The 16,301-nt window shown below is 47.5% G+C and overlaps 1 protein-coding gene across 1 annotated transcript; it reads left to right on the forward strand.

The window, feature by feature from the left end:
- Positions 1-2,540: 2,540 nt before the first annotated feature.
- Positions 2,541-14,928, forward strand: PLA2G10 (phospholipase A2 group X; the record flags this gene model as incomplete). Its single annotated transcript, XM_081088841.1, has 4 exons — positions 2,541-2,619; positions 5,925-6,075; positions 7,628-7,737; positions 14,786-14,928. 4 exons carry the CDS (start codon positions 2,541-2,543, stop codon positions 14,926-14,928), a joined length of 483 nt encoding a protein of 160 aa, XP_080944967.1.
- Positions 14,929-16,301: the final 1,373 nt, after the last annotated feature.

A 16,301-nucleotide genomic window follows, 5' to 3' on the forward strand; every position in this document is an offset into this window, starting at 1 on the left:
TAGTGATTTAAACTAATCAGCCTCTGGTTGGGGAGAGGTGTAAGCCATTTACTCTAAAGTGTCTTCGGTTTAGGGAAGATAGGATTTCTAAAGGTTGCAAGCTGCTTGGTCATTTATCCATCTCAGTTACCGTATTTTACTTGCCCAGGAAATTTCCTAGCTTCTTACTATCCTGCCTCAGAAGGAGGCAGACAGAGATTTGGCAACATGTAGAAATGAATTTTAATCTGGGCACCCACAATTCTTGGTTCTTAACTTCTCTGAGCCTCGATTTTTTTCCTGTGAAATGGGGACACCGGAGGGGTCTGAGGCTGTGCTAAGATCATGGGTCTGTCCCTGGCCGGTTTGGCTCAGTGGTAAGAGCATCGGCCCATGCACCGAAGGGTCTCGGGTTCGATTCCAGGTCAAAGGCACATACCTGGGTTGCAGGCTTGATCCCAGAAGGGATCCAATGTGGAAGGCAACCAATCGATGTGTCTCTCTCACATCAACAAATGTTTCTCTCTCCACCACCCCGCCCCCCCTCACTCTCTAAAATTCTGAAAGGTGGGGATTCTTACCACATTATAGCTAGTGAGACATTGTTACTGGAAACAGCTTTGGCTGGGGCTTTTCCTAGGGCCAGCCATAGTGTGTGGGTTCTTGACTTTGAAGCAGGAAAAACTTCACAATACAAGTCCAGGTAAATTTTAGAGGACGTTTATTCAATCTGGGGAACTGTTACAGTTAAGCCCCTCTTGTACCAGGGAAATGGAACCAACTGTGGTTGAGGGTAGCCTAGGGGCAAGTTTATATTAGTAGTATAGACAACGGGGCAAGTTGATATTATTATCTAGAGCAACTGGGCAAGTTGATTAATGAATACCTTGGTAACTTTGTGTCTGTATCTCAGGTAACTTTGTGTGTGTTTCGCCAACCGTTGTATGGTTTTGGGGAATAAAAGGCTGGCCCAGAACCAGGGTCGGCGCTGTCGTGGGAGAACACGCCTGCGGCAGCCGCTGGCCACCTTTTCAATAAATCCTCACTTGCTGCTTAAGACCTAATTGGAGTTGGTGGTCTTACTCTTGCGAACATTGGTCCATAACAGAACCATGAAACAAGGAAATGAGCCTAGGCTTGTCTGCTTTTGGCTCACGAAAAAGTCAGAGTAAAGGGGGCCTTAGAGACAGGTTCAGGAGTTTTGCCTGGGACTGTTTTGCTGTTGTATTTGCTGCCCTGATTGCAAGCCTGGTGAGGTCCCGTGGAGGCACGCCTGTGGGGAAAGAAGTTGTGGGGAGGCGTGGGCATGGTCCTGGGAGGGAGAGTGAGGGCTCCTTTGTCTCAGTGATTTTATCTCTCTTGCCAGCAGGAATTTTAGGGGAGGTCTCAGGAGAGGGTTTCAGCAGAATATTCATCCGTCTTCCGGTGTGCTCCTTCAGGGTCGTGGTCTTCACTGATTGTCAATGCCAGGGCGTCCTTAGTCACTGCAGCTGGTCCTGGTGTCACCCACCTGGTTTTGCTGCTTTTCTGGGCCTGGAGCTGAAATACAAATGAGCCTAGACGTTGTTATCTCTAGGGAGGTGGCCTGCTGTGTCTGCTGTGAATTGCTGTGCCTCTTGTTCAGCTCTCGTCTCAGTTTCCCTGTTCCATTCATTGGCCGGTCTGAACAGGACCATTACTAGTTGCCATTATTTTTACGAGAGCTTGGCTGTGGAGATGGGAGGAGTCTAGGAGTTCCACTCTCAGAAATGGTTTTGACTAGAAATCGTCAGAAATTGATGACACTGGGTAGGGACTAAGGGGAACAGATGTGTGCCACAACTGTCACTGCCTTTCAATGCTGAGCACCTGCTGTGTCTGTCTTCACTGCCTCACGGTGGCTTTGCTACCCTTGACCAGATGAGAAGGCTGAGGCAGAAAGGGCATGGGGTGTGAGGCCAGCTCCCCTCCTACACCAGTTCAGCTCTTTCACCAGAACCCACTTAGGGCAAATCTTTGACCCCTTCAGTTTCCCAAGGGTGATGGTGGTGGTGAGGCGGGCGGTGGGGTGGGGGTGGGGGTGGGGGGCGGGTGGGGGGAGGGCGCGGTGCAGAGAGCTGATTTCTAGAGGTACCTGGAGCGCCAAGTTTCCTACATTTGAAGTTTAAAATAATTTGTCTCTCCCACTCCTCGAACTCTTCTTTTCGATGCCCAGGTGAGTGCTGGAAGGGGGCTGCAGGTAATCATAATATGAATAGAGCTCCCTTTTTGAGCATTTACTTGGTGGGTCGACCTGTGCTAAACTCCTTTCCTCCCTAATTCTCCCCAAACCCTAATTGGAGACTTCCTGGGCCAGATTCTCTCTTTTGGCCTCCAGCGCCCATTCCATGACCAAGATGCAGAGGTCCTGGAAGGACTTCTCTTGCCGCCCCAGGGGCTTGCCCTTACCGGGCTCCATCCGGCCCTGCGGTAAGGTGAGGGCAGGGGCGGGGCTGGGCGGGGCGTGGGGGTGGGGGTTTGGGCCCCAGTTTGGTGACTATATACACTGGTCAGCCAGATCGTCCCACACCTGCCGCCTTCCTATGGGTCAGCTGCCCCTGTGCCAGCCAGCAATGCTGCCGCTTCTGCTGCTCCTGGTACCCGGACTCCTGCCCTGCGCAGGTGAGTGAGGAGTGCGCCCCTGGAGGATCAAGGAGTTCCTGGGACTCCTTCAGCCCTCCCTCCGCCCCAGCCCTGCTCCCACCCCTCTGCAAGAACTCCAACCTACCAGCCCTTTCCAAGGTCCCGGGAGCCCTACTTTCCTAATCCCTCCTTTCTCTGGCTCACTGACACATTTCTTACCAGGTTTCTAAGAGCCTTGTCCCCTGTCCTCCCCAAGAGCTTCCACTCATCCACTCCTCCCAGGGACCCAAAACTAGGCCAGCCCTTCCCAGGGTCTCGGTGTCCTCCCCAGACACCCCCTCCATCACTGTAACCCTCTTCAGCGACCACACCCTCCCCATCTACCTGTCCCTGGGGTCTGAAGTGGGACTACCAAGGGGACACCAGAGGCAGGAGGAACAGGGGAAGAAGGGTCTGCCCTACCTGGGGTGGGGGAGGAACATGAGGTTGCCTTCTTACCCCGCCCTAGGCACCACACTTGGAGAGGTCCCTTCAATGACTCCCCATTTCTGGGGTGCACAGGCACACACTCACAGGGAGATATACAGACACAACATCATATACACACACACCCCCAGCCTCACCTGGGCACTTAGGTGTAGGGCTCATGGACAGACTCACACACAGACACAAGCAAAGATTCCCCAAGGAGAACACACACACACACACACACACACACACACACACCCTCAGGCCCTTAGGAATATAGGAAGCCCAGACAGCCTTGGCACTCCTAGCAAGGCTGCTGTGGGCAGACAGAGCAAACAGACCTCAGAGTGACCTGCCTCACCGAAGAGGGAGTGTTTTCCTTGGTTCCAAACCCAGTGCTGGCCTCTGCCCCATGCTTGGGTTCTCCATAGGGCTGTCCCCAGGACCCTGAGATGCCGGAGTGTGGTTAGGTCAGGGTGGGGGACTTCTGGGGACAGCTGTGGGGCATAGGATTAAGACTGGGGCCCTGTCATGTATGCTTAGACTGGGGCTTGGTGGAGCCAGAGGTCAGGGGACCTTTTATGGAAGCCATCTGTGTGCCAGGGCATCTGGAGCTGCCTGTGGCAGAGATCTGCCCTCCAAGAGCTCCCAGGCTAGAGAGTTACTCCCGGAAGCAGATAGCAGCACAATGTGACAGGGCTCCTGTGGTCGACCTGAGGGTGAGGCAGATTCTAGGAGGTGACAGGTGAGCTGGGTGAGGATGGGGCGAGGGCATGTGCAGCACAGGATATATGTGACGGGGAATGTAACTGGAGGAACAGGAAATGATGAGCAGGATCTCTGTGGTGGGCATTCAGAGAGGACACTGGCGAGGAGGGAGAGGCAGGCTCCTGCAGCGTCTCTGGGCTGCAGTGAGGCCCCTGAGCTTTCTCTGAAGGGTGGTTTCAGGCAGAGGTGTGGGCAGCACTTGGCAAATCCCGAGAGAGCGAGCTGGATGTAATTCTGGTCTGTACTCTTAAAAAGCGTCAGTGTAGTAACAACTTGTTCTAGAACAGAGACACGATGACTAGATGTAATGCATAAATCTCTGGCTCGGCAGTCCCAGAGCAGTGGAGAGCAGACTCCCAGAAATCAGGCAGGTCTGGGCCTGGGCGTCTGCTCTGAGACCCACCAGCCCTGTGACCCGGGATGGGTCCTTTTGCCTCTCTTAGTCTTAGTCTAAGGGGTTTACAGGCACACACTCACAGGGAGTGTGTTCTCTGATGCCCATGTTACAGAGAGTTTGGAGGTGCCTGACCCTGAGCAGTGGCCCCCTCCTTGGTGCCCCCCAGCTCTGTCACCCTGGCAGGTCTCCTTCCCCTGCTGTTACTGGGCAAGGAGGACTGAGCACTGGATTGGGAGTCAGAAGCCTGGATCAGAGGTTCCGATCCAGCCAGGTTCAATCAGCCAGGTTCTTGTTGGCTGTGTGGCTGTGAAAGGCAGGGGGTTCCCATTGCACCTACTGTGCACTGCTCTGTGTCAGAGCCATAACTGGGCTCGGGCCACAGGACCTCCCTGTGTGGGAAGAAGCAGAGGCTAGGCAGGGAAAGTAAGAGGAGATGGAAAGGGCCCTGAACCAGAGTCTAGATCAGTGGTTCTCAAACCCTTTAATACAGTTTCTCATGTTGTGGTGATCCCCAACCGTAAAATTATTTTCGTTGCTACTTCATAACTGTAATTTTGCTACTGTAAACAATATGTAATTATATATGTGTTTTCCGATGGTTTTAGGCGACGCCTGTGAAAGGGTCGTTTGACCCCCAAAGGGGTCGTGACCCACAGGTTGAGAAGCGCTGGTCTAGATGGAAGTGGTGGTGCTGGTGGTGGAGAGAACCAGGGACAGGGAAGCCTGCACAGAGGAGCCCTCCTTGGTGGCAGGGACCCCGTTTAGCTCATCTGTGATGTCCAGTGCTCATCACCGGCAATGGGACAGACGTTTTTTAAAACATATTTTACTGCCAAAGCCGGTTTGGCTCAGCGGATAGAGCATCGGCCTGCGGACTGAAAGGTCCCAGGTTCGATTCCGGTCAAGGGCATGTACCTGGGTTGCGGGCACTTCCCCAGTGGGGGATGTGCAGGAGGCAGCTGATTGATGTTTCTCTCTCATCGATGTTTCTAACTCTCTATCTCTCTCCCTTCCTCTCTGTAAAAAAATCAATAAAATATATTTTTTTAAAAAAAATAAAAATATAAAAAAATAAAATATATTTTACTGATTTTTTTATAGAGAGGAAGGGATAGGAATAGAGAGTTAGAAACATCCATCAGCTGCCTCCTGCATACCCTCTACTAGGGATGTGCCCACAACCAAGGCACATGTCCTTGACCGGAATCGAACCTGGGGCCCTTCAGTCCGCAGGCTGACGCCCTATCCACTGAGCCAAACCGGTTAGGGCAATGGGACAGACATTTGATGCACAACTTGGACTCTGACTGTGTCGGAAATTGACAAGGGCAGGAGATTGGGAATCAGGTCATTCCAGGAAGAAGGCCCAGTGGTGAGATCTTTCAGAATGCTGTGGCTCTGTGTCTTGTTTTCTCGTTCATGGCTGCCTTGAAGATATTGGTAATAATAGCTAGAGCTTGCTGTGTGCCAGGTGCTTTACATACATGATCTCATTTCATTCTATGAAGAGAGGTGCACTTACCCCCCTAATTTTACAGACGAAGAAAGCAAGGCCCAGAGAGTTTGAGTAAGTTGTTCAAGGTCACCCAGCCAGCGACTGGGAGGAGCAGGATTCAAACCCAGGCAGTCATCCAGGCTCTTTCAGGCCAGTGACCTTTCCCAGGGCCAGGGAAGACCTGACCGGCAGCCTCTAACCCTTGTTTTCCCCCAGCCTCCTTGACGTCACATGTGCACCGACGTGGGCTCATAGAACTGGCAGGGACCGTACACTGTGTGGGCCCCCGCAGCCCCCTGGCCTATATTAGATACGGCTGCTATTGTGGCCTGGGCGGCCGAGGCAAGCCCCTGGATGCCATGGACCGGTGAGTGTATGCGTGGGCCAGGCTAGAAGGTCTCCCACCTCCTGGGGGTAGTTAAGGCCTATGAGGAAATAGCACATTTTACTGCCTTGCAGGCAGAGGTCCTCCTGGGTAACATTGCCAGCTGCCCCCTCACGCCGGCTATGCAGTGGTTCTCAACCTTCCTCATGCCGTGGCCCTTTAATACAGTTCCTCATGTTGTGGTGACCCCCGATTTCACTGTTACAAATTGAACATAATTAAAGCATAGTGATTCATCACAAAAGCAATATGTAATTATATATGTGTTTTCCGATGGTCTTAGGCAACCCCTGTGAAAGGGTCGTTCGAGCCCCAAAGGGGCCGCGACCCACAGGTGGATGGGCTATGGGATGATTTCTTTGGCTGAAAAAACAAACCACAAAACAAAACACAAAACTGATCAGACTTAAAGTGCACCAGAAACTGTTTTGAGAACCCCTTTTGAGTCCTCACAACAATCCCAATTCAGAAATGAGGAAATTGAGGCTAATGTTGTGGCCCCACCCCATAACAAAGAAACAGAATTTCCGGAGGATGAGGCCCAGAAATCAGGATTTTTTTTTTAAATATATTTTATTGATTTTTTACAGAGAGGAAGGGAGAGAGATAGAAACATCGATCAGCTGCCTCCTGCACATCTCCTACTGGGGATGTGCCCGCAACCCAGGTACATGCCCTTGACCGGAATCGAACCTGGGACCTTTCAGTCCGCAGGCCGACGCTCTATCCACTGAGCCAAACCGGCTTCGGCCAGAAATCAGGATTTTAAAAAGATTCCCAGGTGATTCTACTGTGCAGCCAAGGTTGGGAACCACTGTCTTAGAACTCTGGTCAGTGAGGAGGACGGGTGTTAACCTTCTTGCTAATGAGGGTCTCATTATAAACCTGCCTTGGAGGGAGGGAACCTGGTTTTATGAGAGGGTGTAACAAAGAGATCCTCATAGCCTGGGAAGCAGGGGTCCTGATGACATTCTGAGGATGGGAGCTGGCACTTAGGCTGAGACCTAAAGGAGGAAGAGTGGGCATGCAGTTGTCCTAGGCCAGCCGTGGGCAAACTACGGCCTGCGGGCCAGATCGGCCCGTTTGAAGTGAATAAAACTATTGAAATAAAAGACTGTACCCTTTTATGTAATGATGTTTACTTTGAATTTATATTAGTTCACACAAACACTCCATCCATGCTTTTGTTTCGGCCCTCCGGTCCAGTTTAAGAACCCATTGTGGCCCTCGAGTCAAAAAGTTTGCCCACCCCTGTCCTAGGCAGAGGGCAAAGGCGGGAAGCAGGCTCGTTTTAGCAACAAAGAGGAGAGTAGTTCTGCTGGAGCTCAGAGACCACGGGAGTGAGGCAGGCAGGGGCCAGGCTCAAGCATGGCTGGCGATGGAGGCAGTGCAGGTCAATAGACGTATTTCCCAAGACAGGATTCTCAGGAACAAAGTTTGGACCAGAAGATGCTCACCCATAGTCCTGGCATGGAAAGATGGCCAGGAGAGCAGCCTTCACTCACCTGCTGGTCTGCCTGTTTGCCATCCACAGGTGCTGTCACCGTCATGATTGCTGCTACCGGCATGCCAGTGAGGAGGCTGGCTGCATACCCAAGCTGCAGTCCTACCTTTGGACATGCAACAATCAGCACATTGAATGTGGTGAGTTCCCAGCAACACCCACACCAACCTTCCCCAGAGTTCCTGGGGCATCTGCTTGTAATAACTTACCACTGCTTCCAGCTCCCCATAGACCACCCTTTGGACTGATCTACTATAAATGATCTCTAATACTGAACACTTAAACAAATAAACAAAAAAAACACATTTCTTTCTTTTTTAAAACATTTTTAAAAATATGTAGTTTTATTGATTTCAGAGAGGAAGGGAGAGGGAGAAAGAGAGAGAAACATCAATGATGAGAGAGAATCATTGATCAGCTGCCTCTTGCAAGCCCCCTACTGGGGATTGAGCCCACAACCCAGGCATGTGCCCTTGACCAGAATCGAACCCAGGACCTTCCAGTCTACAGGCCAACGCTCTATCCACTGAGCCAAACCAGCAAGGGCCAAAGAAACCCATTTCTTTTCTGTTTGGACAAAAATGGAAAAAGAGAGAAATGACACCAGAAATAAACTACCTAACTGTCCATCAGATGGGGCCTGGTTATATAAACCCATGATGTATCCTCACTGTGGAAGACTGCAGCCTGGAGAAGGGATAAGGTAGAACCATATGCTGACATGGAAAGATGTTGAATGAAAAAGCAAACTGCAGAATGACATGTTCATTGTGTTAAAAAGAAAAATAGCAAATAGCACCATACTACTTTCCACAACTACATGTGGACGCTTGCAAAGCTCAGAAAAATGTAAAGACACACTCCACACTGAGGATGGCTGTAGTCATTTCTAGGGACAGAACCAGGTTGAGGGGAGTGATGGTAGGAGGCAATTTTATGTTCTCTGTCATGTTTCCATTTTTTTTAAAAAAGATTACCTTCATGAATTATTTGTGGATTAAAAGTTAAAAAGAAAAGGAATATGCAGACTGATGGGATCTATGCAAATTACTTTGACATGTAATGAAACAAAATTTAAAAATGTGGGTGGAGGACAGATGGACATATTACTTTCTTGGAGATGGTACTTACAAGTGGGTGGTTGTATATCTCATTGTGGTTTTTATTAGCTTTTCCCTAATGATGTTGAGCATCTTCTCATGTGCTTGTTGGCCATTTTTATACCTTTGGAGAAATGACTATTCAGGTCTTTTGCTAATTTTTAATTGGGTTATTTGTCTTTTTGTTGTTGAGTTATTCTGGGTACTGCACCCCTATCAGATATGTGATTTACAAATATTTTTCTCCCATTCTATAGGTTATCTTTTCATTTTCTTTTTCTTGTTAATCATCAGCCAAGGATATTTTTTCCATTGCTTTTCAGAGAGAGAGAGTGGAAGGGAGGGAGACAAGGGAAGGGGAGAAACAGAGACAGAGATGAGAGAGAGAGAGAGAGAGAGAGAGAGAGAGAGAGAGAGAGAATGTGAGAAAGACACACTCATCGGTTGCCATCCCCCCAACCTGGGGCAGGGAGGAACCTGCAACCCAGGTATATGCCCTTGACTGGGAATCGAACCCTGGACCTCTAATCACTGAGTCACACCTGCCAGGGCTGTTTTCATTTTCTTGAAAATGTTTTTTGTTAATGTTTTTATTGATTTTTAGAGAGAGAGGAAGGGAGAGGGAGAGAGAAACATGGATGAGAGAGAAACCTCATCAATCAGCTGCCTTCCACACACCCCCTACTGGGGCTCGAGCCCGAAATCTGGGCAGGTGCCCTGACTGGGAATCGAATCAGTGACTTCTTTTTTTTTTTAAATATATTTTATTGATATTTTTTACAGAGAGGAAGGGAGAGGGACAGAGAGTCAGAAACATCGATGAGAAAGAAACATCGATCAGCTGCCTCCTGCACACTCCCTACTGGGGATGTGCCTGCAACCAAGGCACATGCCCCTGAGCGGAATCGAACCTGGGACCCTTCAGTCTACAGGCCGATGCTCTAGCCACTGAGCCAAACCTGTTAGGGCCGAACCAGTGACTTCTTGATTCATGGGTTGATGCTCAACCACTGAACCACACTGGCCAGGGCTCTTTTCATATTTTTAAAAAGTATATTTTATTGACTTCAGAGAGGAAGGGAGAGGGAGAGAGACATAGAAACACCAATGATGAGAATCATTGATTGGCTGCCTCCTGCAGTCCCCTACTGGGGATTGAGCTCACAACCCCCGTATGTGCCCTTGGCCAGAATTGAACCCAGGACCCTTCAGTCCTTAGGCTGATGCTCTAGCCACTGAGCAAAACCAGCTAGGGCTCATTTTCTTGGTAATGTTTTTAGTTCAAAAACATTTGTAATTTTGGCCCTAGCTGATTTGGCTCAGTGGATAAAGTGTTGGCCTGCAGACTAAAGGGTTCCTGGTTCGATTCCAGTCAAGGGCACATGCCTGGGTTGCAGGCTCAGTCCCCAGTGGGGGTGTGCAGGAGGCAGCCAATCAATGATTCTCTCTAATCATTGATGTTTCTATCTCTCTCTCCCTCTCCTTTCCTCTCTGAAATCAATACAAAATATATATTTTTTAAAAAGTTGTAATTTTGGCCCTGGCTGGTTTTCTTAGTGGTTAGAGCACTGGCTCTCAGACTGAAGGGTCTTGGGTTTGATTCCCAGTCAAGGGCACATACCTGGGTTGCGGATTTGCACCCGTCCCCTGTCCCCCACCCCAGTCAGGGGCATGGGCAGGAGTCAACCAGTGAATGAGTCTCACATGGATGTTTCTCTCTCTCTCTCTCTCTTTCTCTCTCTCTCTCTCTCTCTCTCTCTCTCTCTCTCTCTCTCTCTCTCCTCTCTCTCTCTCTCCCCTTCTCCTCCCTCCCTCCCTTTCATTCTCTCTAAAAATCAATGGGAAAAATATCCTGAGGTGAGGATTAAAAAAAATGTAATTTTGATAAAACCCAATTTTTCTGTTTTGTCTTTCTTTTTAAGTCCTCATCTGATATTTTCCCTGTTGATTTTTAAAGAGAGTGAAAGGGTTTAATCCACATGCAGGATTAAACCTGCAACCAAGGTACATGTCATTGACCAGGAATGGAACCCAGACCCTTTGTTCTGTGGACTGACGCTCTAACCATTGGACAACCCTGCCAGGGCTATTTTGTCTTTTCTTGATCATGTCTTTGGTGTCCTATCTATGAATCCATTGCTAGATCCAAGGCCATGAAGACTTATGTCCCTGTTTCCTTCTAATTGTTTTATCATTTGAATCTTGCATTTCGGTCATTGATCTACTTTGAGCTAATTTTTGTAGATGGTGTGTGATAGAGTCTAACTTCATTGTTTTGCATGGACTATCCAGTTGTCCCAGTACTGTTTGTGGAAGAAACTCTTCTTTCCCTTGTTGAAAATCTCTTGGCCCTAGGAGGATGACCTCTCCGGTCCTCAGTTGCCTTACCTGGAAGATGGGTGTAGCAAAGATGAAAAAAGGGTTTATAATGTGGTAAACAGATTGGACAGAGGTTACTACTCTCTCCCATCTCCTCTCCTCCCTCTCTCATCCTGATCTGAACCTCTCTCTGACCCACTACCTCCCACTAGAGAGAAATGAGGTCCTGGTGTGACTTTCCACTGGAACCCTAGCCCCTGCAGCATGGTCTGTTCCGGAGGAAAGGAGGCAACTAAGAGTTACTAGAAGGATGGTCTTAGATAGGCACAGGTCCTCAGCCATATCTTCTCAGTATGACTTAGGAGCTGGCATAAGAACTAGGCTGACTTAATATTGCCGAAACCGGTTTGGCTCAGTGGATAGAGCGTCGGCCTGCGGACTGAAAGGTCCCAGGTTCGATTCCGGTCAAGGGCATGTACCTGGGTTGCGGGCACATCCCCAGTAGGAGATGTGCAGGAGGCAACTGATCGACGTTTCTCTCTCATCGATGTTTCTAACTCTATCTCTCTCCCTTCCTCTCTGTAAAAATCAATAAAAAAAAAAATTAAAAAAAAGAAATGGGCATTGAGTTGGAAATCTTAAAGATCTTCCCCTCTTCCCTTCGACTTGCCCCTAACCATGTTAAAATGGAATTTGTAAAATATTTGTTGATGGAGTCTGTGCCTGTTTACAGACCTGCCCTCCCTGAACCAAATGAAGAGAACCAAAATACCTATTATACATTTTTGACTAAAAATATTCTCTTATTCTGTTTGGAGATATTCTGAACATAGTTGTTTATTTAATTACAGGTGTGGCCCATTTTCCATTTATGGGCCTGACTTAAATATATTTTTAAAATGTTAAGCATATAATAATATTTACTGGTAGGCCTTTATTTTAAACTTAACCCATGGGAGCTATTTTTCCTTTTAAATTTTTATTATTCTGGAATAACATGATGCTGTTAGGTTCCTGAGGCTATGGAGCAGTGAGACCAAGTCTTGCTTTTGAAAGAATCTTTCTTGCTCAGAGGTGAGGGTGGGAATAGAAGGGAGGTACAGGTGCTGAATTGTTGGGGTCCAGCCCCAGCAGGTCCAGGGGTTCCCAAAGGTGTGGATGGAGTCGGCGAAGAAGGAATGACACAGAGTTCAGTTGATCAGCATAGCCAGGTTCTCTCTTTATTCTCTCCTTTATTGTCCTGTTACAACTGTATTTATAAGCATGACATAATGGTATGTTTTGGGTCCTCCCTTGGCCTTCTACAGTTCCTGGTTTCATGTCCATAGTTTCTTATCTGACCTTTGCCAAAAATCCTGTCTCTATCTAGTTCTGTTGATTTTAATCTTTTCTAGGTTAATCTCTGTGTTCCATTATAAGGGCTATTCCAAGATCACTATTCTACTGCTCTACTGATAAGCTACAAGGAAGTGACTGAAGAAGATTATCCTACCCAGTAAAAGTTATGTCCTTCCAGCCCCGCTGCTTGCCTTCCCTAGGACTGCCCTGTGTAGGTGGGTCTCCAGGGGTATAGGCTTTGGTGCTTTCCCTTGTGGGCAGACCCCTGGGGATGTGGGCCCAACAAGTCCCAAATTTACTGCCAACAGTTTTAGTCCAAGTTCTTCATAAGTAGTACATGGTATTTTGTAACACTAGGGGTTTTACTGATTCATTCCCGTCCTTAGTCTTGTTAATTCCTAACTCCAGGGAAATATCCCCACCTGGGGAAACAACCTTTCTCGGGGAGGCGGCCCTGGTTAGAACACATAGCGCTAAGAAGGGGAGCAAACATATTAAGAACAGTATGCCAGGTCCCTTGAAACATATGCTGTGCAGATGTTTCTTCCCTGCAGCGACTGTGTCAAGCAACAAGGATGGACCGGCTTCAGGCACTGGATCAGGAGATCCTGGGCTGGAGTCCTGGTCCACCCTTTCCCAGCTCTGTGTCCTTGGACAAGTTACTGAATTCCACTGAGCCTCACTTTACACATCCATAAAATGGAAATAGTAAAAATTAATTGCAGTGTTTGTGTGAGAATTAGAAATGATGTATGGCTTTTTCATATTCTCTCAACAAATATTATTGAGAATCTACTCTGTGCCAGCCCCTATGTTAGGTTTTAGGTAAAACAGAGAAGTGTAGCCCAGCTGGTGTGGCTCAGTGGTTGAATGTTGACCCATGAATCAGGAGGTCATGGTTTGTTCCCGGTCAGGGCATATGCCGGGGTTTTGGGCTCGATCCCCAGTAATGGGTGTGCAGGAAGAGGCCAATTAATGATTCTCTTTCATCATTGATGTTTCTCTCTCTGAAATTAATAAAAACATAAAAAATAAAGGAGACAGAGAAGTCTAAAAGGAGGAGAATGGGAAATTGTCTCTGTGCCACGTGCTTTTATAACTGCTGTGTCAGAAAATGAAGTACTTACCTGCTACAACATGGATGAACCTTGAAAATGTGATGCAAGGAGCTAAGTGCAAGAAGACAGACACAAAAGGTCACGGGCTTTATGATTCCAAGTGTATAAAATATCAAGAATAGGCAAATCTATAGGGACAGAAGGCTGATTAATGGTTGAAGACTCAGGAGAGGGGCATTGGGGAGCAACATCTTAATGTGTACAAGATCTCTTTGGGGTGATAGAGATGTTTTGGAACTAGATAGAGGTGATGGTTACCCAATATTATGAATGCACTAAGCCCTACCGATTTGTGCACTTTCTAATGGTAAATTTTGATAGGGGAATTTTTCCTCAATAAAAAAGCAGGGATGCAGGGTGGGGATATTCTTTTATATTGAATGGTCAGATTAGCTGGCAACTTTAGCAGGTCAGCTTCAGCTTACTAGTGCCTCCCATATCCCCTGCATTTTACTGATTTGGCCTCTTCCCATTCTTCCAACAGCCCTTAGGAGTAGGTGCTATTAGTATCCCTGTGTTGCACTTGAGGAAACAGCCTAGGGAGGGTGAAGTGATGTGTCTATAGGCACATATCTACTACATGCTACGTTGATTGAGTGCAGGTTCAATGTCAAGTCTCTCCTGGGCAGGCTTCCTCACCCAGGCTTCCCAGTAATCCTGCCAAGTGGATAATGCCCCATTTAAATGAGGACTTGACTCATTTAGGCAAGATCACACAGCTAGGAAGCAGCAGAGCAGGCATTCCCCCCCCAAAAAAGGCCTGGATGGTTTCCTACTGCTAGTCTCAATGGATCCTAAAATGAAATTGTGTAATATTGATACGAAAGAGAAGCTAGAATAGGCGTGGGCAAACTACGGCCCGCGGGCCGGATCCGGCCCGTTTGAAATGAATAAAACTATTAAAAAAAAAGACCGTACCCTTTTATGTAATGATGTTTACTTTGAATTTATATTAGTTCACACAAACACTCCATCCATGCTTTTGTTCCGGCCCTCCGGTCCAGTTTAAGAACCCATTGTGGCCCTCAAGTAAAAAAGTTTGCCCACCCCTGAGCTAGAAGGTCAAAGGGACTTTGGACACAGCACCTCAAAACACTTCTCTGACAACTTCAATTTCCTTTTCAGCAAGATGGGGCCAGTGTCACCTCCCTCCTGGAGTTGCCCTGAGGCTGGAGATCACATAGTGAATTGTCAAGTGTCACTCACATGCAATTTATGACCCTTACTGCCAACAGTGTTACCGGTTTCCCTCCTGTTTATCCTCAAGTCTCTGCAAGCTCCTGCTCTAACCTCAGTTTCCCCATTTCTTCCAGGACCGGCAGAGGATGAATGTCAAGAACTCTTGTGCAAGTGTGACCAGGAGCTTGCTTACTGCTTAGCCGAAAACGAGTACCATTTAAAGTACCTCTTCTATCCACGTTTCTTATGTGGGCACGACCCGCTCAAATGTGACTGACTAGTTTGACTTGAAATGTTATTGTACAAGGAAATAAAACTCTTTTTTCACTAACCAACAGCCATATTCAGAGGGGAACTGAGTTAAAGTGTTAAAGCTGCAACTTGTGTTTGTTCTCCCTCCCTCTCCAAACCTGGGGCTGGAGCCTGTTTGGTTGCCAGTTTGACTAAGGTCAAAACCCCATGCCTATTTACAAAACCATGACGGTGTTTATGACTGTATTGGGTCTGGTACCATGTTTGAGGTTTGACCTTTATGAAAAGGCTGAGCTTGTCTTCTAACCTGCTCTTGATGAACAAACACCTGCTAAGTGCCTGGCCTTGTTCTAAGTCCTGGGTTGAGGCAATAAATAAGATGACCACATGACACCATCCACCCTTGTGAAGTTCAGGTCTAGTAATTGTTAGCTCAAGAAAGAGTATTCCTGCCGAAGCCGGTTTGGCTCAGTGGATAGAGCATCAGCCTGCGGACTGAGGGGTTCCGGGTTCGATTCCGGTCAAGGGCATGTGCCTGGGTTGCGGGCACCTCCCCAGTGGGAGATGTGCAGGAGGCAGCTGATCGATGTTTCTCTCTCATCGATGTTTCTGGCTCTCTATCTCTCTCCCTTCCTCTCTGTAAAAAAATCAATAAAATATAAAAAAAAAAAAAAAGAAAGAAAGAGTATTCTTGCCCATCCTACTCCACCTTTTTTTAAAAAAATCCTCACCTGAGGGTATTTCCCCCCCTCCCCCCCCGGCAATGATTTCTAGAGAGAGAGGGAGGGAGGAGGTGAAGAAACATTGACATGAGAGACACATTAATTGGCTGTCTCCTACATGGGCTTCTACCAGTGCCGGGGAACTTGCAACCAAGGTACAAGGTACATGGCCTTGACTGGGAATCAAACCCAGGACCTTTTAGTCACAGACCAACACTCTAACCACTGAGCAACCAACCAGGACCATCCTACACCTTTACTAAAATTTCTGATTACAAAAGTATTATATACTCACTGCTTTTTAAAAAAGGCAAATACAGAGAAATATAAAGGAGAAAAGAAATGATCCCATTTCCCACAAACTATAATAACCACTTTTAGCATTTTAGTTGGTTGTCCATCAGTCTTTTCTGTAATTTAAAAACTGTAGTTGAGTCCTGGCTGGTGTGGCTCAGTTAGTTGGGGATCATTCCATGCATGGAAATTTGCTGGTTCAATTCCTGGTCAGAGCACATCCCCAGGTTGCGGGCTTGATCTCTGTTTCTCTCTCCCTTCCTCTCTCTAAAAATCAACAAACTGTTCTTTAAAATGTAGCTGAAACTCTTGTTTTTCATAAGCTTTTTTCCATGTCATTAAAAAATATTTGGGAACTCCATTTTTGTTGTTAATTTCACCC

Source organism: Myotis nattereri (genome assembly GCF_964212035.1).
Source record: "Myotis nattereri genome assembly, chromosome: 4".
Taxonomy (NCBI): domain Eukaryota; kingdom Metazoa; phylum Chordata; class Mammalia; order Chiroptera; family Vespertilionidae; genus Myotis; species Myotis nattereri.